At 35.9% G+C, this 23,570-nt stretch overlaps 1 protein-coding gene across 1 annotated transcript; it reads right to left on the bottom strand.

The window, feature by feature from the left end:
* Nucleotides 1-20,539: 20,539 nt before the first annotated feature.
* Nucleotides 20,540-22,213, bottom strand: LOC123676548 (protein arginine methyltransferase NDUFAF7, mitochondrial). The gene is made up of 4 exons (XM_045612501.1): nt 21,763-22,213; nt 21,408-21,712; nt 21,064-21,346; nt 20,540-20,997 (listed from the first exon to the last, which is right to left on the bottom strand). The coding sequence occupies exons 1-4, from the start codon at nt 22,177-22,179 to the stop codon at nt 20,743-20,745; spliced, it is 1,260 nt and encodes a 419-aa protein (XP_045468457.1). The 5' UTR covers nt 22,180-22,213; the 3' UTR covers nt 20,540-20,742.
* Between the last annotated feature and the right edge of the window lie 1,357 nt (nt 22,214-23,570).

Consider the following 23,570-nt stretch of genomic DNA (forward strand, 5'->3'; position numbering starts at 1 on the left):
TTGCTGGAATGAACAACAGTTTATTGTGATCGATATGATACATAAGAGTTTTAACTATTCAAATTTGATATTTCAAAGTTTTTCTCGAAAAAATTAGGTAATTTTCGTTTAAATCTGGTATTTCTCTACATCCATCTGAACCACGTATATCTCCAATTATGTAGGATTAGTGTAGAGTGGTCAATACGATTTTGATTTTCGGCCGTCCACTGTATCACCTTATTTAATGATATTAATGCATTAGATGTCTTTTTAAATTAAACAACCGTCGATAACAGTTTTTTTCCTGAAATTTTGAAAAATCGAATTCCAAAACATTTCTTGTAGCTTTGCAACCATCCGCTGCTCGCAATAAAACATGAAGTCTCTTTGTAGTCATTAGTTTTTTAAAGTTTTGATTTTTCCTATAGGTATAGTTGATCTTCAGAATATTCACTCTCCTATTTCGAATTTCACACAAATGGTAGACTTTGACTCACCATATTCTGTGGCTAAAGCTGTCACTCCAACGCCTTTATCTATACAACTGTTCATCTATTCCGCCTTTTTGACTATCCTCGCAATATTATTTATCCTTACTGAAGAACTGGATAATAATATGGTACCAAGGCAAATGATAAAAAGTAAATGAATGAAAACGTTCAACAATGGACTAGTTTAGTGATGTTGATAATACTATATTTGACACGATAGAATTAAAATATAGAGCAAAACTGATAAATCAGTGAAAAAATTTTGAAAATCCGTCAATAAATGACTGAGATATAGATTATTCAAATTTACGTATTTTAGCGCGGAACGTCTTTGGTCTGTGACGTCACGGCTCTTGCCTGTGATCGCTACACCATAAATTACGTTTAAATACTTAGCCGCGCCAAGGCTCTCGCGCCGTTTGTAGTTGTACAGTGTAGTTTTAACTCGAGTTTTGTTTTTATGTCACCATAATGGAAGAAGGCTTCGTGAAAGGACAAAGTGACAATTTGCCTGAAATAGATATATTCGCACTGATGGAGTTTTTTCTTCAAATCCATCTTAAAAACTATTTACTGAGGAAATGTTTCTATTCCATAGATGAATACTTCTCTTGTGATTTTTCTGATTTTCAGGAGTGATACTTTTGTATATTTTTCTTTTTGATTTGTATTTTGACGTATGTAAGCATTTTTGTAATGTATTAGCATGAATAAACTATTACTATTACTATTACTATGTCAGTGCAGAAATAAAAGGAGTTAAACTTTTCAAGTAAGTATCTACTTTTGAGTTTACTTCATCATGGTTCAACGTATAACGATGATTTATTTAAAAAACGTTTCATAAACAGTTTGTAGTTGAGTACTGGTTATTGAAGTTTATCAATGGCAAAACATATTTATGTAAGGAGTAAAAAGTAAAAAGAGAAAAAAAAGTAATTTATATGTATGTATATAGTAAGTTATTTCAGCCATCGTGTAACGAACAAAACACGACAGGAACGGCACAAGTGATTGAACACCAATGAATTCGTAAGCACTCTGCGAATACCAGTCGTCTAGTGTGTGACGTCACGCCACTTACGCGTACTATGAAATTATTCTTCCAAGCGCAACTTCAAAGTCCCATAACTTTTTCATTTCTACAGATATTTCAATGATTCTTCCACATTTTTGTTTCATTTTACTTAAATCTTTAGAATTAATCCTTAACAAAAAAATGAAAACTAGTCCATTCAAATGAGATATGATCAGTTCAAACAACTATAATACTAGACACTCAGATATGCTTTGTGATCCCTTACACAAAACTAATAAATTCGAGTCATCTGTCTCATATCAAGGTCTCATTCTTTATAATCATTTGCCTGCCAAATATAAAAGCGCTTGTGTCTAAGGGATTTCAGGAGGAGATTCAAATCAATCCTTTCGAACAAGGCATAGGAGTATCTGGGGGATAGCGACTTGTAGTTTCAGATTTATTTTGTTTGTTCTTAGAAGTGGTTAAATATTTAGTTATAAATATTTGTATTTTAATTTGTTACCTTAAATTTAAAAACCGTTTCTATATTTCTGTTATGGTATTATGAACCTATTTTGTAAAAATTGACCTATTTCTTTTGTGTTTATTATAATTCAATGTTGACTTGTCGTATACGTGTGATTTGTCTGAAATTTATTATTATTATTTTAATCTCCAAATTATGGAATGCATTTTTCATATTTGCTTTTATACACCAACCCGCGTCGTCTTATTCGTTCGATGGATCAGATCCCTCAAAACAAAATCCTGGCTCCATCATTGCTACTTATATGATTTCCTTCAGAAACTTAGAAAAATGCGAGGGTGTTCTCGAGCTTTTGGCTAAAAGGGAGGTTTTTTATGAGCTTAGATGTGCAAGACAACTTATTGAGCGTGGAACTCATAGAAATTATATTTATGGCTCAGCCATTTTTAGGTTAAGGAGAAAGTGGAACAAAATTGTTGTGCCCACAGCTGCGCACATACTAATAATTTGAGAATATTTAAGAAAGAGCTAGGGTCGATTGTTAATCGTTATTTTTAATGAAAATATATTTTTCTGATGCTAAATTTGTGTGTTTTTATTTGCATGAAACTGTTTTTCATTTCATGTTGCTGTATTTGTGTTTGCAAATTTGTTTGTACTGGAATTTTTCTTTTTGTATATTTTACACAAAGGATCTTTGATATAATCATTGGTACGTTGATATTGAATAAATAAATAAATAAATATTTTTTCATTATTACACACACCGTGCCTCAGACGAAATCAAGCATATGATCCCCATGGGCCGCTGTCGAAAATAAACAAATCGTCGCCCACGTCCAAATTAACGCGAAAATCCCATCAATCACCCTCTTTTCTTCCCGCGCGTCCGCCTAATGCACCGGACTCGAACCCGCTAGCTCATCTGCATAGGTAGCGTCGGATCCGTGCATAATCCGTCGATAAGTCAAGAACGGGGGGGCGCCCGCGGCGACGTCCGCGTATCGCTGCCCGTACAGAAGCCGCATCGTCCGCGCGTAATTGCGGGTTCCGTACGATAAAATGACGTCGGATGAAGATAGCGGTCGATAATTTTCGAATCGTTAATGAACGTTCATCATCCGCGTCGCGGACGTTTGACGTCCTATGTGTTATTTACGGCCGGACGATTAATCCTACCAGGCCGGAATTTCGATGATTCCCGTGGGCGAAGGTTTTTCCCGTTGGCGCAGCAGGTTAACCCGTCTAAGGCGAGGAAAAATTACTGGCGAGATTTTTGGTCTCGTTTTCCAGGAATTATTATTAGTTGTTTTTCTCTTCTCGTGCGGAAAGTGGTACTTTCTCGCACGGAACCCGCAGTTGAGTGCGGTAGTATATTCTAGCCGAGTATAGAAGTACATTCACACATAGACTGTATATACTTAAACACTGTGTCCGTAAAGTATGGAACAAATTCATTTTTAGCTAAACAAACCATTTTAAGAAATAATCTGAAACACGTCGATTTTTCATTTCAATTTACCGTATTTTAAAATAATAATCTAATATACAGCACTGGGGAACGTTCCCCCCCCCCCAAATGGCCCGGGCACCTCTTAAATTTCTCCGGTCCTCCTAGAATTTGACATACTAAAACTCAAATAATTATAAGATCAGCAAAAATTTCACCTTCAATACATTTTGTGAAAACCCATATTAATGAACGGCCAAAAATGACTACCCAAAATGGTGGAAGTGTCTGGAGTCCACATTTTCAGTATCTCAAAGTTCCCCCCCCCCAGAAGTGGGGCCTGGATCCGCGCCTGCAATGAACAATCTCTATAGAAGAGCAGTAACAACAGCCGAAAAGATTGCATGTAATAATAGAAAAACAAAAACATCTCAAACAGTAACCAAAATATAGCGAAATATTTCAGAAACTCGAGAATGAATCAAGATATCTAAGATCTGCTTTCTGATATCTTATTATTTCAAAAAAAGAGATCGGGGTTCCTTCGTTTTAGAATCTCTAAATCTTATAGTTCTGGAGACAAGTCCGCCACCAGGATCGGCATACCGGACATTTGGCCAGGGCGCCAAATCGCAGGCACGCAAAGTCAGTTAACAAAACAAGGATGACTCCGTCAAGTAAGGACTGAATCCATTAAATAGTAACTCATTAAATCGAAAATATTTAGTAATACATAAATTGTTGTTATACAGTGCCCTCAGCTGGCAAGAACAATTTTGTTTTCTGGTGAATAACAAAACACGAGACAAAACATATTAATTCTATAGCAGTCAATGCAGGTACAATTAGACCATTAGGGCGTTTAAATTTTATTTTTCCGGGACGCCAAAATGTCTGCTTTCAGTGAGCATCGAATTTGGGAAACCCTGTACACTCCTATTTGTGATTCTGTTGGTAAAATATTCTTCAGTCTGTCAATGCAAAAAATGCACTACTCAATCGAGTACAAACATAAATAATAATAATAAATCGACTTTATTTAATGAAATATGTACAAAGACATATGATATGTTTAGATGTTGGACTAACCATGCCGAGGCGGAGTTTAGTCAACGACTATTCTTACCCTCAACCTCGTATGGCTGCCATATCTTGATAATATAAATAGAGAATATGATATATAAACAACAATGAACAAATAGAGATTATAAAAACAAAAACAGCAATAGACAAAATAGAGAATATAAATATAAAATATGTATAATATAAATAGAAAATATAAATAGAGGATGTAAATACAATAGAATAAATAACATGCAGAAGGAGAAAAAAAAATTACTGTATTAAATCACTTGAGAGAGAGCTCTTCATTTGACGTCTGAATTGTGAATAGCTGAGGCTGAAAACACTACCGTCCACACTATTCAAAAATTTTACCGCGTTCCTGACGTTGACCGAATGCACCGAACTTCTAGGAATGAGCCTTCCATGAAGAGCCGCACAATATTGAGTCGTTAGAAGTTTATAAACAAAACATCGAAAATGTAGCGATCTTCTTTCCTCCATCCTCAACCAACCCAACTCACGAATCCTATGAGAAATGTGATCATATTTCCTCAAACCGAAAATGAATCGGCAACACCAGTTCTGAACAAGCTAAATACGATATCTCACATAAACACTGATGCAGGCAGGCCCCTCTTCTCCACTGGGCACTATGGGCACGTGCCCAGGGCCCCGCGATCGAATGGGGCCCCCTAGTTCCTGCCAGATTACCAAATGATAACCGATATTTAGGTATTACCGAAAAACATTAATTTTGAAAAATCTGATGATAATGACTTACTTCAATACCTACGCTTATTAGCTTCAGTTTGCCGCATGCGCATAGCTATACCTTGTACAACATAGCTTGAACTTTTTGACAGATGGGTCAGTGATGGGAAACACAAAATATCTATTGGTGTAAAAAATATGTGGCTGTATGTATTGCATTGAGAATATTTTTAAGCATGATGATAACTAACTGCAGCGGAGAACGCTCCTTCTCCAAATTGAAACGAATAAAAAATGAATTAAGAAGTACAATGCTTCAAGAGAGATTAACTAGTTTGTCGCTGATGTCCATAGAATGTGATATTCTCAATACCATAGATTTTGAAGAAGTGATTAACGATTTTGCTCATCTTAAATCTAGAAGGGTACCTTTGCAATCAACATAGAATTAATCTAAGGATTTTATGCTAAGCGAGTTATTTTTGTAGATTATTTTTTATATATCCTATTTTTTTATAGTTAGTAACTAAATAAAAATAAATTTAGAACCTTGTTTGTCTATTTTCTTTATATATTATAACTAAATAGTGTTTTCTCAAGGTCATAGGGGCCCCATGATCCTAATGTGCCCAGGGCCTCAAATAGTTTAAAGACGGCCCTGGATGCAGGGTCCATAAACTACGTCACAATAATCGAATAAAGAAATAATCAAGGACTCAGCCAAACGTTTCCTTATACTAAAGGTCAAAAATCGTCGACACCCATAAACAACTCTCAGCCGATGAAACGCTGTCTTCAGAATACCGGCCACATGATTGGAAAAATCAAGCCTACAATCGAAAATTACACCGAGATTCCTCACGGTATCACACAAGGTTAAAGGCTGACCATAAATGCACAGTTGCAGGTTGTCCTTACTATAGAATATTGACGAACATTGGAAAAAACAGAATATTTGCACTTGCCTATATTCAATTTTAAATCATGTGAGGCTGCTACATTACAAACATTTTCAAGATCATAGTTAATCTGCTGGGAAGCCAAACCCAAACTACTCATATCAAAAGAATAAAATAGCTGCTTGTCATCCGCAAAAGCCTGCGCAGAACAAAATTTCAGGACCCCAAGCAGATCAGCGGTATAAATTAAAATAAGAAGTGGTCCCAAAATAGAACCCTGCGGCACCCCAGACAGAAGAAACACCGACTCAGACATACTACCATCAACCTGAACCACCTGACTCCGCAATGACAAATAAGATCTGATTAAGGCAACAGAAAGCGGAGTAAAACCGTAAAACTTTAACTTTGCACATAATAAAAGATGGTTAATAGTGTCAAATGCCTTTTGAAAGTCTAATAAATTTTTTTTTTATCCAAATTATAAAAGATGGAATCAGTTACTGTTGCCAAATCAGTTGAAGTACTGAAAGATTTACGGAAACCAGCCTGATAGTCTGGTAATAAGTTATTTACAGAGAAAAATGTATATATCTGTTCATATAGCGCCTTTTCAAAAACTTTCGAAAGAGCCGGCAAGATGCTTATTATACGTAAATCAGAAAAGCTCTCAACATTCTTCTTTTTAGGTATAGGTCGTCCATCTGCACACTTCCAAACCTCAGGGAAAGTACCCGACAAAATACAAGAATTAATTACATGAACTATATAGGGAACAACAACCGGAGCAGAGTACTTGAGCATCTTTACAGAAATACCATCGGAGCCAAGAGCATTTGAAGTAATGGGATGTAAAACTCTCTCAACATCAGGGGTGGAAACCAACTTAAATTCAAAGGAAAGGGAGCTGTCATGTATTTCTGTGTTATGAAATTGAATTAAAGCAGTTGTTATTATCACCAGAGCAACCGTTAAATTGGCCTGAAAACTTGATTTATCAAATTTGAGTCAGAAAACTCATCAGGAACTCAAATACAGTTAGTTTGCCTGTTCAGCGTGTTATCAATTCGCAAGCCCAAAAAATTCTACAGTCAGAATACCTACTTCAAGTCAATAATTTCATCAGGCATAGAATCCAGTACGGCCTGTATCTACCTAATCAGCGATGTAGTTTCTCCGGCTACATTTCGGTGAAGAGATCGACCCCTTCAACGAAAACAACAACATCGAGACAACCTGTCGATCGGGATCACCTTCGACGCAATTAACGTCGTCTTGGAAGAACGTAATTAGAGTATAGATTTCCAAGATCTATAATGGACGATAATGATTGGTGCGGGTACCGATATATCTGCCCGCCTGTCAGGGCTAATTACACCTCTGGACTGGCCTGCCTGAAAGGCAAAGTGGCCGGCTTCCGATTCAGCCCCGGGTCCTGGATACTCCTACGCCGTCTAGATCGATGTCGAAGGGAGCTTCTAGAGATTGGCCGATTCGATAGGAAAATGTGAAAAAGCGATTGAAAAAATTGAACCGATTGTTAAAAAAATTTTTGTTAATTAAGAAAATACGAGGGTCAATCAAATATAAACGACAATTTTTTTTATATTTATTTTTATTTTAAACGCAAAAAAAAATATAGTTTATTTTTCTACATGATCTCCTGATTTGGAAAGACATTTTGCCCAGCGGATAGGCAGCTTTCCAATCCCTTCTACGTAGAAAGATACAGGTCGTGTTTGCAGCCAATTGCGCACGTAGGATTCAATCTCAGCATCACTATCGAATCTTTGGCCTCTCAAAGCTTCCTTGAGAGGGCCAAACACATGAAAGTCACAGGGTGACAGGTCTGGACTGTAAGGAGGATGTTCCAATGTTTCCCACCCCAGTTGCTCCAATTTTGCCTTCTCGGAGGTTGGATATCACCATGGCGTACAGAAGAAGCTATTGCTGCTGTAGAGCGTAGCATTGAGGAAGACCCGAATGAGTCTATCCGCCATCGAGCACAAGAATTGGATCTGTGTCCATCCGCTTTATGGAAGATTTTGCGGAAGGATCTTGGTTTGCGTGCTTACAAAATCCAACTCGTGCAAGAATTGAAGCCAAACGATCATCAAGTAAGGCGTAGATTCGTCGAATGGGCCCAAAATGAGATTGCCGTTGTCCCCGATTTTCATAAGCGAATTTTGTTTAGCGATGAAGCGCACTTCTGGTTGAATGGCTACGTCAATAAACAAAATTGCCGCATTTGGAGTGAAGCTAATCCTCAAGTGTATGTCGAAACACCGTTACATCCAGAAAAACTGACTGTATGGTGCGCTTTATGGGCTGGTGGAATCATTGGTCCGTACTTTTTCAAAAACGATGATGGCCAGAACTTTACAGTCAATGGTGATCGCTATTGAGCCATGATTACTAACTTTTTCATTCCTGAATTGAACAACCATGATGTCCAGGAGCTATGGTTCCAACAAGACGGCGCAACATGTCACAACAGCTCGTGCCAAAATCGATTTATTGAGAGACACGTTTGGTGACCGCCTAATTTCACGTTTTGGACCTGTGAATTGGCCTCCAAGATCTTGTGATTTAACACCGCTAGACTACTTTCTGTGAGGCTATGTTAAGTCATTGGTCTATGCGGATAAGCCACAAACCCTTGACCATTTGAAAGACAACATTCGCCGTGTTATTGCCGATATATGGCCACAAATGTTGGAAAAAGTCATCGAAAATTGGACGTCCAGATTGGACTACATCCGAGCCAGCCGTGGCGGTCATATGCCAGAAATCATATTTAAAATGTAATGCCACAAGATTATCTTGCGGATAAATAAAATTCATGTCAATCGAATAATCCATCGTTGTTTTATTGCAATTTAAAGTTCTATAACTCTAAAAAAAAACCTTTTACAATATTTGGGAATTTATTTCTTAAAAATAATGTCGCCAAAATGTCTACCCTCATGTTCACCACGCTTATTCAATCTAAGACTAAAATTAGTTTGGTTCAATAGTGCTCGTGTTGATATGAGAATTATCATTGTCAAGGGGGTCATGACCCCCCAAAATGGAACACTCAAAGTGCGTTTCAAGCCGACAAGTTACGAAATGGTCCCATCAAAAAGCATGAACCCCATAACGGTGCGCGCCCCCCCATCAAAATTTGAGGCAAGGTAGCCCTTGCTTTGTGAATACTTGTCCAATTTTTAAATTTCATGGCGGTTTCTAAGCTATCCATTCAGTGTCAGATTCTCTTTCAGAATGGATCGCTAACTTCAAATAAATATAATGCAAAGTAACATTTATTACTCATTTCTGTTTTTTTTTTTTTTTTTCAGATTTAATTATAAAGTCATCACCCGTTGGTGAAGAGAAAGGATAGAGAAGATTTTGTTTCGATGAAGAAGAAGCCCTTCAATATAAATAAGTCAGCTTATTCTGTAAACGTATACACAAACTAGTTTCTACGCCTATACGGGGATACATAGTTTTTGCTTAGGTTTTTATCTGTGCTCTTGTATTATACGTTGAAATGCCCCTTTTACATTTATTTATATATGGTGAATATTTTATTTTAACTGGACCTGGTTTACTATTGCAGACTTCATATTGAAGTCCCCTGTACTATAGGGGACTGGTTCTCTGGTTAAATCCAGAAAAGTTCTGCACTTTAAGCAACAAAAACTCATCTTAAATCATAAAGCTTTCAAATGGGGAGGTCGGGATCAACACAAACAGATCAATTAACCTCTTTAACGTTCTCTTTCGTTCTCATAACCTTGGGCGCCATGGTCTTGGTTTATCTAGTGTTGAACCGGTCTACCAAAAATTTTTACCTATTTCCGAATGAGAGGAATGCTTGGCGCATCATTTGAGAGACAAAAACCTCGAATATTGGAGAAATTTATTCGCGCTATAATCGTAGAATTACCGTTTTTGCAATATTCTCTTAGGAGAAACGCTCCATAGCGACAAGTATGGTATATCCAAAGTCGCTTGAAATAGTCGATAAAAACGCTTGGCCAGATGTCCTTTCGAAGTGGATACCGCGATCCGCTAAATACCGGGGTTAACATATAAGAAAGTATTGTTAGGCAATAAATTTACTGGCCCCAAAGGAATTTCTGTAAACTTGGAAGCTCTTGTATATCCGAAATATTCTGGCTTCTTCCAAGTGACTTTGGATATATTATACCACTCTCTTCCTCTACGCCCCTCTCCGAATCGTTGCTTTCAAGCAGTAAGCTTAACAAATATAAACTCTCTTTTGAGACGCCTTGTATCTTGTTATGTTGCAACTGACCACTCCTTATAATTGGCAATTGTCGAGCAGGGCCTCTACTTCTAATTTTCTCAAGGGTGGTTTTAAATACCCTTCTGACAAAAATTTCTTCTCAACATTTTACAATTTATTTTAATAAATTGTAAAATGTTGAGAAGAAATTTTTGTGGGTAGGCCTTTTTTGAGTTCAGTTTTAACTGAACTCAAAAAAGGCCTACCCTACCAATCTGCAATCTATACAAAATATGCTCATCAACATTAACACAGAATAGGTACAATGGGTTTCTATCAAATGACGAATGATATAAGGATTATCTACTTCTATTTAATTATTCGTAATTTGTAATCTCAAGATCCAGGGCTGGCGTTAGGGATGAAACAGGGGCCTATATTTGAGGGGCGGCAATTCTGCCCAGTTTGCGAGCCTCCTTTTCTCATTTCATCCTTGATTCTTAAAAACAACATGAGGTTGTTCCGCTCCGCTGCGTTTGTCAACCAGGGGCGGATACAGGGGGGAGGGGGTCATGGGGGCCATGCCTCCCCCCTCGCGGAACTTATAAATAAAAAAATGTATCCTGAAAAATCGAATAATATGCGTGGGCACTCACAAGGGTGAAAGATTGGATATGATCTAGAATGGTTGAAGACAGGTTGATTGTATTGGCATTAATGCATATACATATTCTTAATGTTGAAAATATTTTACAAAGATACGCTAGTCAAAAAAATAGGAGACTAGTATTTGTTACTAAATTTTTAATATTTGATCAAATGTTTTGATTCAATAGGTGTAGTAAAAAGGAATTCATTATGTTATAGATAGATGGCTTCAGTTATCTGTATCTAGCGATCGGGTTTCACCATAAGGCATTACAAAGATGAGATTTCGCACTACAAAAACATTCTGGCATTTTTGTGATGATGGCTCAGTTAATTTTGAGCGCGCCACAAAGATGGACTCTAGCAAAAAGGAAATACGCTATATTTTATAGTAGGTATACCAGCCAGGCGGCTGAAAATGTAAATAGTGTTTTTGGACCTGATACTGTAATAGCCAATCACGTGCAATTTTGGTTTCGTCGAATCCGTTCCGGTAATTTCGATGTCAAAGATCCACCAAGCACTGGAAGGCAAATCAGGGCCGCTGCCAGGAGCGGCATACCAGACATCAGTTAATAAAACAAGACTTTTTGCACCTTCAAGAATTACGTCATTTTTTTGCTATAGATTTATAAAAACATCGTCATGCTTTCAAACAATGCAGGATGTTCTGATAAATTTGACAAGCTGATTATGAGTTGAAAAATACGATTTCATATAAAATTGAAAAAAGGCCTGAGAGGAATAACAGAGGCTCCTTCAAAGAAAATTCAGATAAATTAGCCAAAACAGGGTGGTGAAATTTTATTTCGCCGGGGTGCTAAAATGTCTGTCGGCGGCCCTGAGGCCAATTGTCGAAAATATCGATAAAAGTATGGACATGTCGAGTCTTGTTTCGATTGCTCAAGAGCTTAAGAGTGCACAATAAACCGTTTGGAACTCTATTTGCATAAGGCTGATCTAAAAAAGATGCTAGATGTACGGATACCACACGAGCTAACGCAAAAAACAGCATGGACCGAATTTCTACTGCGACTCACTGCAGAATCGCAACAAAATCGCTCCATTTTTGAAACGCTTGGTACCTGGTGACGGAAAGTGGATCATTTATGACAACGTCAAGCGGAAACGGTCGTGGTCGAAACGCGGTTAGCCTCCGGAAACGGCCAGGAAGGTTTTGCTGTGTGTTTAGTGAGATTGGCAGGGAATCATCTACGAAAAACTGTTTCCCTAAGTCACAACTGTTAACTTGGAACTGTAGTTATCGAACGAAACAGCGCATATTTGACCCAAATCGGATCATTCTAACCATAGTTATTGAAGCCTTGTTCTTCATGCAAAAATAATGGTTTTCTTTTTACTACTCCTTATACTTTCATGCGCCTGAGTTGGTTTATGAAATGAATTCACATATATTTATGAAATATGTGAAATTTTTTTTAACTTGTTTTTGTCCTACAAAAATTTTGGAAACTGAATATGATATGATTTACTAAAATTCATCCTTCTATAAAAAAACACTTGACCCAGTAGGTACCAACAAAAATGTTCGCTATTTTGCTAACTTATATGAGCCGTGAATTTCTATGGCCCCCCTCTAACATCGTCTGGATCCGCCCCTGTTGTCAACATTCTCATACAGGCGTATGAGAAATACAATGGCAGCTCAACCAATATTGTGAGAAAACTCTCCCAAATGAACAACGGCAGAAAATTGGAGACATTATAAAAGGGGCGTAGGAAATAAAATTCCAGTCCTTATACAAAAACAAGACTTGTGTGTCAACCAATATTGACAGAATTCCTAGTTATCCTCATTGAAAGAAGGATAAAATCATTAGGCATTCCACAAAGACGTTTACACATTCAACATATGAAAAATTTCTACGATTTTGCATTCGAAACTAGCTATTGTTAAATGCCAAATAATGTTCTCAACGAAATACATGTTTATAATATCAATTAGTTCATAATTTGTTATAAATAATAATAATAATAATAATAATGAACTTTATTTAGCACTCGGCTATTGAAAACAATACAAATATAATCCACTAACTTAATTAAATTCCTCATAAATGTAACTCATTAAACATTTTTTGAATTCTCTATAATTATTACAATATTTGATCTTTTCAGGTAGATTATTGAAGATAACTAATCCCCTGCTAAATGTGGATTTATTCATTAATGTAGTATTAACTTTTTCTATGTAAAAATCATCTCGGCGTCGTGTATTATAATTATGTATCTCATTAGCAAATTTTAGGTTTTCACTCAAATATTCAGGTAACATTTTATTCCTTGCTTTGAATATTAAATCTAATGTTCTATAAATAATCCTTTGATTGACACTCATCAATTTCAAACAATTTAACATATTTCTTATGTGATATTTTGTTTCATATTTTCCATGCTTCAATATAAATAAACCCTTTTTTTATTTGTGCTGTTTTTTTTTCATTAAGATCTCTTCGACCTATTCTTAAAAAGTTGGATTTCATATTTTTACAATATGTATCTATACTATGTGTATTTCGATATTTTCGACTTATGTAGGTATATTTATTTATTCTGTTTTGCTGTTTTAATTTATTCAAAAACCTTGGAAACACTTGGAGTAATATTATTATTAAAACATTTCAATATTCTTCATTCCCAAGAATTTAATTTTTTGTACTTGCGATTGCTAGATTTTTCATCGGGAGAGGAAAGTTTTTTATTATCATCGGAGCAGGTGCTGTTTTTTTTTTGGTTGGTTTTATGAGGGGGATCATGTTGTTGTTGACGCTTTTTCAGCAGAGACCCGAAAAATTATTTGTTTCAGGCGAAAAAATTACTAGCGCCGGCCATGTCTCGATAGATGTATGAAGGTTTTCCAATTCAAAATTGTCTCAATATCACTCAGATTGCGGAAGAGTTCTTATCCTAATAGATAAATGGGTGATCCACACGTTCAACTTTGAGCAGAAGGAGGTTTAGTCTCAGTGGTCAAAATACCAATTCAGTGGAGGGATAATCAGAAAATTCCATTCCCGATGGAAGAATACATTTTCTGTAGGAAACTAAAAACAATATAAAAATTATAAATGCATGATTAAAAGCTTCGATTTTTCCTTTTCCTTATATGCCATTATACATATATCGGTATGTAACAAATCATCGAAAGTAAACAGTATGTATTCAAATTTGTCTATTTCGGATGAAATCGATCTTTTCAGTAAAACTCTCATTTTTTTCAAATAATAAATATTCTATCGTCTTGCTAGGAACTGGACGCACCACTAAAATTCCATCCTTGTTGCACCTTCTTACATATCTTTGAAAAAAATACTGTTCAGACAATCCACGACAACTTTGGATTCGTGTTTGTCTGTCCTGTGTGTCCGCTCATCCTAATACCTAGGGGAGAGTCGGGTAATTGTACTTACCTAAGCCAAAATTGAAATATTTTGGAAATCATAAACGATTGAACTTCTAGATTTTTCGTCAATATTCTTCAATGGTTTGGCTATAAGTTTCTCTATTATATTAAAAATAAAAATGCACTTTATGACTTTGAAATATAAAATTTGAAAAATGAATATTGCGTACAATTACCCGAAGTATGCGGCAAATGGTGCGCATAGGTAGGATAATTGTGCGCATCGAAAACAGGAACCAATAACACAATTTTTTGAACATGAGAAGTTATTCTTTTATTGAATAAGAAACAAAACAATGAATAAACAAAACTCTAACGATATAAAAGATAATAGAATAACAATAATTTTAAAAATATAATTAGGTATCACAAAAATCGCAGATAAATCCCTCAGGGCTGTCTGCTCCCGTGCACAGGGCATGAGACCATTTCGCACAAACTTAACATTTAAACCACATCTCATTTTTTATACTGCCCTCCCCGCAAATAACGCATCTTTCATTGTCTTCTGTTTCCAGATCGTCCAACTCGTCATCGTTATAAATCTCACTTTCTGATATATCTTCAGATTCACTGCTCTCTTCGAACCGTTTTCTTTTTGTGCTTCTCTTCTGACTTGCTTTGGGTCCTTTTATAATATTTGTTCCTTTTTTACTTTGGTTCTTCTTTTTCTTTTAATTTCCCCTGCCTCAATAACTTTTTCGCTGCTGCGGTTTCTAAATTTTCTCGGTTTGGTGTATCTGTCAATATTTCAGACATTTTTTTTTACGATTTTGTCGTTTAGCTACCCTTGGTTGTGGAAGTGCACTCAACTCTTCTAAAATAGTAGATGTACTAGGGACAGGAACATCGCTTTTTTCTGTTCTGAGCTGGCCAATCAAATTATTTTCCTGAGTAAGGTTGAGATTCGGATTGTTGTCAGAAGCTGGAACAGAACTGGCGTTTGAGGAGGAAGTAGAAGGTAATTCATCGTCATCAATTATAATTGGAAGGTGATGAGTTGCTGGTAGAAAATCCTCATCTGTGAACTTATCTGGTTGATAAGGCCATATCCCACAAGATCTGAATCCTGATTGAGCCTTATCCATGGTAGCAACATGAGTATAGGCTTTGTTGAATATTGCAGCTAAGTCGTATTGAGTTATTTCTGAAGCCGATGTTAGGTGATAGTCACATTGCCTGTTAAAAGCTGATTTCAATGGACCATAAAAAGCTACGTCTAATGGTTGAAGCCTATATGGGATGTATGAGGTGGTATCGTTAAAAGAATAATGCCATATTCTTTGCAATAGTCAAAAATTGGTAAGGAAATATGGCTGGAATGATTATCCAGGAGCAATAATACAGGTTCACCTTTAGATGATTTAACGGTTTTTTTGAAGTATTGTAGCCACTTGTGAAAAAGCTCTTCATTACTCCAGCCACTTTTTGAACAAGTATAAATTGCATTAGGAGGTCCATTGTTGGTTAATGAATTTGTCATTCTAATTCGGGGAAATATGAACATTGGTGGCACGTAACAAGTTCCAGATGCATTGAAAAAGCAGATAACAGTAACTGTTTTCCCTCTTGCACCAGATGTCTTAGCGCCAAATTGTTTAATTCCTTTGGGACCAAGTCTCTTGCATGGTTTTTGTACCGTAGAAATTCCAGTTTCGTCTACGTTGAATATTGCATAAACTTGAATTTGTCATATACTTTTCTGAGGTTTTGAAAGAATGTGGAAACTTCATGTTCGTTAAAAGCTGTTATTCTAGCTATACTAGTGGGTTCTGGCTTTCTCAGCGATATTTCTGAGTTTCTCCTGAGGAATCCATAGTACCCGTCTTTTCCGGCCATTTTTTATTCAACCTTGAAGTTGTGTTTGATTTGGTTTGCTTCGGCAAAGGCGAAAGCTAATTTTCTGAGTTGAGTCTTACTCAATCCATGGTAGAGTTTTGCCAACTTGAGAACATGGTCTTTTAATGCCATTTCCTGTTCTGTTGAAAAAACACAAAATTTTCCAAAATGTGGTCCAACCACCTCAAGTCCATTGTCATATGCTCTTTTCCTTTTTCTTATTGAAGACTCTGGAATATCGAACTTCCTTCCCGCCTGTCGTACTGATTTCCATTTTCTACAAACTGTATGGCCTGAATCATAGTTTCTCGATCCCATTGAGCCTTATAAGTTTTACGTTGGTATTTCGGCATCTGCAACAATGAAAAATATCATAAGCGATTATTTTAAGCGCCGTGTCAACAATGCTAAAAACATGGCGGTTAATTGTACGCACTAGCGGTCAATCGTGCGCACTGCACCCAATTAACCAAAATGAGTAATTTAACTTTCGAATTCTATAAAACAGGAAAAAAACTTGTTTTGCTTGAACTAAATATATCAGTGTCAAGGAGACTCATTAAGCAATCTATCGACGAAAACGGTTTTTTAAAAAAATGAAAATTAAAATACTTACGGCTTATTTTCACCAAGACACTCACCAGAGCAACACATGCGTGAACAACCAAATGGCCCTTAGAACATTAATCTATATTCTAAGAAATGGCCATTTTGGATATATAAGGTGCAGTGATTTTCCCTTCTTGTATGGGATAGAACATAATTTTGTCAAGAGATGGCATCTGCATGATGATTACGAAATTATATTACCCGATTGTGGAAATAAAGGTATGCGCACGATTAGCCGCTGCGTACAATTACCCGACTGTCCATACTCAGGCCGCACCTACATTAGGTCCGCATTTCTCCCGATCCGATCCGATCCGACGTTGTCCGATGGTCGGACGACGTCGGAAGAAAAACAAACACCTTTATCTTAATGTAAGTGCCTACAATTGAGTCGGGAATCGAGAATTCGGAAGCTTCGTTTCAATTGTAGGCACTAACATTAAGATAAAGGTGTTTGTTTTTCTTCCGACGTCGTCCGACCATCGGACAACGTCGGATCGGATCGGATCGGGAGAAATGCGGACCTAATGTAGGTGCGGCCTCAGACGGTAAGAAATAAATAGCAAGTTGCGATGGTCATCAGTTCAGTTATCCCGGGTTTGAATACCACATAATGCTAATTTTTTTCGTTGGCATTCATATACAATGTAGACTGTGAAAAAAATAATCAATCCTTGTGCAAAATATGTAAAAGTATTCTTATAGCTCTTTTCATTGACGAATTTGATAATAGTAGTACCATCTTCCGGATGTACGTTGAACTACTTTTGGCTACTGCAATCGAATTACAGAACTCTCCTCTGCATATGATCTCTAATTCTGCTAATTGCCAATAGATGGTTACACACAAACTTATGAGTTTGTTTATTGTGGCTTTTCCAACCGACTTATAATTAAAAAAAAAGTTATTATATCTTGAATTGGATTTACAAAGTAAAGGTTAATTTTGGTTCCATCTTTATTGTAGCTCCACAATTAATTTTTATGCTCAAACTTATTTGAAACTTATTTGGTAGGGTCGTCCGCTGGCACAGCGTACAGTGATTGTAAATATGTAGTTTATAATCACTACAGTGACTGTATATACTACAGTGACGACACGGCTCGTCAGCGTTTTGATTAGTTGGAGCCCTGTCCGCCATTAAATGTCGAACTTTCACCAGAGATCAGTGGCGTACCCAAGAGGGGGATAAGGGGAATATATCCCCCCCCCCCAGAAGGAATATCCATTATATGTAACAACCTTATATATCATAATCTTATAATGAGTAAGCAAAATTCTTTGGAAAACTTCTTCAAAAGAAGGAAAAATTGAAATTTTTTTTTCTTTATCCCCCCCCCCCAAGGCTTATGTCTTGGTACGCCACTGCCAGAGATCTCTGATTTTCACCATTTACATTCGAGTGCCGGGCTGCTTCACATGGTTTGAAGCATTCTTGTTTAATTTGTTAGTGATTGTGACTGATTTAGGGGGTTCAAACTGCTCAAAATGTGAATATGTTATCAAAAGAAACGAGCAGTCGACCAATATTTGCGCATGCGCAGTCGAACATCTTAATCTTGAAACACCGGTTAACGTTTGAAATGTTTGAATCTATCATTTCCCGCCGACATTTAATGGCGGAAGGCCGAAGTTGTCGTCACTGTAGTATATACAGTCACTGTAATAATCACTGTAGCACAGCGCTATCAGGGGCGCCAAAACATAAAATATAACATAGCCTTCGGACTCAATTGATTTAGAAGGCTATGAATGTAAATATAATTTTTATTGGATATTCTGTTTGCACTTTCTATGGTTCTAGCGAATCGATAAACAAGAAATTTTTCAAAACTTGAAAATGAAATTGTTATTTCACATTTTCATGAAAAATTTGAACTTGATAGGATCTATTGTACTAGTAATTAGGCATATTTTGTCGATTTTGTGTTCGAATTTTCTCTAGTTATGGTAACGGAATCAAAATGAAATCTTGGTTCCAATTATTTTTTTTTTTAATTTGTGCTTTGATGATCATTGGTACTACGGAACAGTTAAAAAAAAATCATTTCATAAGTACATATTACATAGTTCGTGGAAATGTATTCAAGTGTTGATTAGGTTGCTGTTTTAGAGTTATTTTATACAGTTTATGGGTATTTTGTCCCAGTGCCTTCCACAAGGAAGGTGCTAATTTTCGAATGGGTTGGTACCTCATTTGGGCAGCCCATAAGAAAATAGTAGTTATTATGGTGTGGTGGCATTCAATGCTTACTGGAAAGTGTTCTATTTTCTGATACATCCGAGTCATAGTCGCGATATTTTATGTGATAACTCTTTGTGAATCTAGCTCAATTAGGAGTTATGGAGAAAACAAGCCAACCATTGTCCAGTATGAGATTCACAGAAATTTTAGTGACAAGGGCTTGAATAAATTACTCTCACTCAACCACAACAAGTTTGAATAGACTCCATTAGGACCAGGTAATGAATTGAAGTTCAATTCAGATAGTTATTTTCAAACTTTTCTTATGAATGAAATGTCAGGATGATCTTTTGTTATATAAATGAATTGGGATCATAATGTTGTTCTACATTGTCTATACCTATTCTCTATCACTTTCTATCATTCCATTGCCCTCTTTTACTCATGGCCTTCATAACACCTTTTGTCCAAATCTTCTTCAGTCATCCTCTCTTGCGGCGTTGCGTAAGTACCCATTCCAAAACCTTCTTTGGAAGTCTTTGTTCCTCTATTCTTTTTAAATGTCCATACCAGATAAATTGTTTCGCTTCTATGTAGTTGTAAAGGGTCCTTCCACTCTCATTAATTTACTTATTCCATCAATTCTGATCTTTTGTAGGCATGATATTTCCAATGATCTCCTTAGATCTTTAGTACAGTTTGTAAAAGTGGCGCTCAGCATAGATCCATCTGGTTCCTCAGAAAACAATGAAGAGAAATCAGCTGCCAGTCTCAGCAGATTCCTCACTAGTTGAGCATATAAGTCTACATAAGTATAAACAATATGGACTAAATTCCTTCGAAAATATATATGTATTTCAAAAACTCTCAAAAAAAAAGTAATGAATTCATTAAATTGGAATAAAATATGAACTCAAATTATAGACATCATGACGAAATGATATAACGTTCTGATCAGGACACAATCACTGAAAAATGGTACTCTATTAAATTTGTGAATCTTTTTTTATTTGGGAATATTTTTACAAATTATCAATTAATCAGAAAATTCTCTTTGTAGGTTTCACTACTGTATAATGTGTTCTTCATATTTTTGTTTGACTGACCTACTCATTGGTTTTAGTTTAAAATCTGTTAAATAAAATAAAACGAAGTAATTTCCACTATGTTATTTAATTGTTAGCAACAATTGTTTCGCCACACTGTGGCTTCATCAGGCTACATTTCTGAACTGATAAGAGTACAAAGGTTTTCGGAATCTTATATAGGAACAAAATTGACACAAAAATATTCGAAATATTTTTGTGTCAATTTTGTTCCTATATAAGATTCCGAAAACCTTTGTACTCTTATCAGTTCAGAAATGTAGCCTGATGAAGCCACAGTGTGGCGAAACAATTGTTGCTAACAATTAAATAACATAGTGGAAATTACTTCGTTTTATTTTATTTATAATGAATTTCCGCCAAGTAAGGACCGAATCCATTAAATAAAATCTGTTATATGGAATAATGGAAGAATCCTTTTAAAAAAAGTTTTGTGAAACCCACTATCATTCTGTAATAAAAGGTCTATACTTCTCTCTCAAAGATGCATAATTGATATTATTTCAGAACATTTTCATAAAAATAGCTCAAATATAGAGTCAAGGCTATTTCTTGTTGGAAACCCCTTTTTTGAAGTTCTTCAATTTTTAACTGAACCCAACAACTGGATATTTTTCCACAATTTTCTCCAATACAGCTGGCACCAGGCTCAAAAATTTGAAACGTTTTCCCATCTGTTCTTCATCCATCATCATGTTGAAGCTCATACGGAGGGCCTCAATTTGTTTCCCAGAAGCAATTTTTTCTAGAGCTTTATATCTTTGATGGATTCCCATTTTAGACAAGAAGTCTTGCTGGGTTACCGGACCAAAAGCAATTACTCTATCTCCCTCTAAAGCAGCCTAAGAAATATATAATTTTACAGATATTTTTCTGTCAAAATAACAAAATTGTGAATAATTCCATACCTCTTTTAAACGGCCAAAGTCAACATCAGCTGTTAGATCTGCACTACCTGGTTGTATGAGAGGATCGTGTAGTTTATGTTTTTTGAACGCTCGAAACGTATCTGTACCTTCTCCTCCATGTCCATAGTCGGCTACCAAAGCCAGACCACCGAAAGATTCAAGCTTATTTGATATTGTGTTAACTGTAAGTAGACTTTGAGGTGAAATCTCTAAATGATCTCTGCATTCTGATGGTTTGATGTAAGTCTTCACTGCTGGGGTCTCATTCCGGGAAATTACATATCTGCAATATTCCTAGAATAAAATATTCTGAGGATTTTTAGTTTTTAATGGCAATAAAATACCTAAAATGTCCTTCTTTCTCATCATTATCAACCAAGACTTCTCTGTAACCATTTTCAGTCTTTTGGAACTTATGGATTGGCAGTGCATCAAAAAATTCATGTGCTATAAATATAGAGAAAACATCAGGCACATCTTCTATTCTTTTGAACCACCTAACTTGTACCCCTTCTTTAGCTATACCTTCCTTATAAAAAGGAGATGATGGAATTGTTATATTATTTGATTTCAAGCACAGTCTTTGCCCCTGTAGGTTGCTAAGATAGGGACTAACCTCGACCAAAGATAAACTACAGCTGTTCAAGCACTGAAATCATAAAAAAACTTTGATTGGGTCAAGAATGTATCCCGCATCACCTTGAACTGTTGGAAAACCCTTAGGATATCTTGAGATAAACTTCCTGTTCCTGGTCCTAACTCAACTATTTGAAAAGGTTTTGGGCTTCCAATCTTGGACCATTCATTCAAACACCATATAGCCACCATTTCTCCAAACATCTGACATAATTCTGGGGACGTGATGAAGTCCCCGCTGCTACCAAACACATTTTTGTGCATATAAAATCCACCAAATGGGTTGGTTAGTATTTCTTTCATATAATCTGCGATAGTTATAGGTCCGGTTGCTTTAATTCTACTGTACAGCTGTTTGGCCATGAAGTTCTCGTCTTTTGCGATATTATGGTTCTTTACTGTGTAATATGCACGAGAAAAATATTTTATTCTACAATAAAATCTTTGTTGTAACATTTTTGAATATAGATTAATGCTCATGGGTCCTGATTATTTTCATGGTTATGTTTTTCTAACCACGAAATTCAGTGTCAGTTTTGACATTAGATATATACAAGGGTTATTCGAAATAAATAATTGCTTAATAGATTGTCAGGTCGCTTTGTTGGCACAACTGTTCTCTTGATGACCTAGCCATTCGATAGCTTTTGAGAATTTTTTTAATATTCTATTCGATTATCGAATAGAATGACTGTGACTTCGAATCGTAAATCAGTTTCGAGCCGACGATGGAGCTTTTTCTCTGTTCTGTATACAGGCTGTTCCAAAAACACAAGGGCATTTATTATTTTGTCTTTGAAGTGGTTATTTGTTCAATGTTGTTCAACTTTTTTTTCCTACAACTGCTATGAAAAGTAGCGTATTCTTCATAGCTTACTCAATTTCAAAACTATGTATTGCTCATACTGTGGGAAATATTATTTCTCACGGCATTTTGCCCACACCTCGCTTGGTAGACCAATGAAATTGAGCTTTTGAGTCGTTTCTATGGAAACGCAATGAATTAGCACATACTGTCAACGAAGGCCATTTTGATTTGAATCAAGTTCATTACTTGAATTATTGCAATTGTAGGAAACGTATAGTGTGCAACATGTGGAGAAAGTCCTTTTCTCGCTCGTGAGAAAAGTTGGTCTTTACCCACTTGTTGCACAATATACTATTGAATCACGGTTCATTTCAATTGAAGTAGTGTTGCAATTTACTAGAATTTATTTTAATTAATTTATTAGATTCCGTAAAATATTCACTTCATTAGATTTATTCTTGTGTACCTGCTGAAATGAAAGTAATTATTTATTTATATTGTCATAGTTGGTAAGAAGGATTCAATAAAAATCACAAGAATGCCGATTGTTCAGTTCATTGTAATTTATTATGATACAATCAAAAATTACATGTAGCAAACAACAAAATACTGCACCAAAGTCGTTTCTTCGAAACTTCTACTAACAATAAACGAGGGTACTAAACCAAATCAGAAGGCAGTGTGAAATTTAGATAAACCGGAAATTGAACTGTTTCTCCTCTTCAACAAAAAAACTATCAATTAAAGACCTTAAAATCTAGATCTGAGTATTAGCGTATACATGAAGTCACAGAAGCAAATCCTATGTCTCATCAAAAAAAAAAAAAAAAATTAACGTGGTATGACCATTCTTGACAGTTGTAACTTTACTGGTAGGGCTTAAATTTCTACTCGTCTAGTGCTTCATTAACCTCTTGACCTTAGAGCAAATATTGAGTATCACAGACCAATTAGCAAATTAAAGAATTAACATAGTTAAAAAAATTCCTTTAAAAAACTGCTTCATATATACAAATAAAATATTAAGGAAATATGTCCCTAGAATAAATTGCACACTAGTTCT

This window comes from Harmonia axyridis, chromosome 3, assembly GCF_914767665.1.
Source record: "Harmonia axyridis chromosome 3, icHarAxyr1.1, whole genome shotgun sequence".
Classification (NCBI taxonomy): domain Eukaryota; kingdom Metazoa; phylum Arthropoda; class Insecta; order Coleoptera; family Coccinellidae; genus Harmonia; species Harmonia axyridis.

Bases quoted from the DNA above. Each gene is read 5' to 3' on its own strand.
- LOC123676548 (XM_045612501.1), bottom strand. From the start codon at position 22,179: ATGAGCATTAATCTATATTCAAAAATGTTACAACAAAGATTTTATTGT. The intron at 21,713-21,762 runs GTGATGCGGGAT...TTATGATTTCAG, and splicing joins GGGTTTTCCAACAGTTCAAG to TGCTTGAACAGCTGTAGTTT. The intron at 20,998-21,063 runs GTATGGAATTAT...TATATTTCTTAG, and splicing joins ACTTTGGCCGTTTAAAAGAG to GCTGCTTTAGAGGGAGATAG.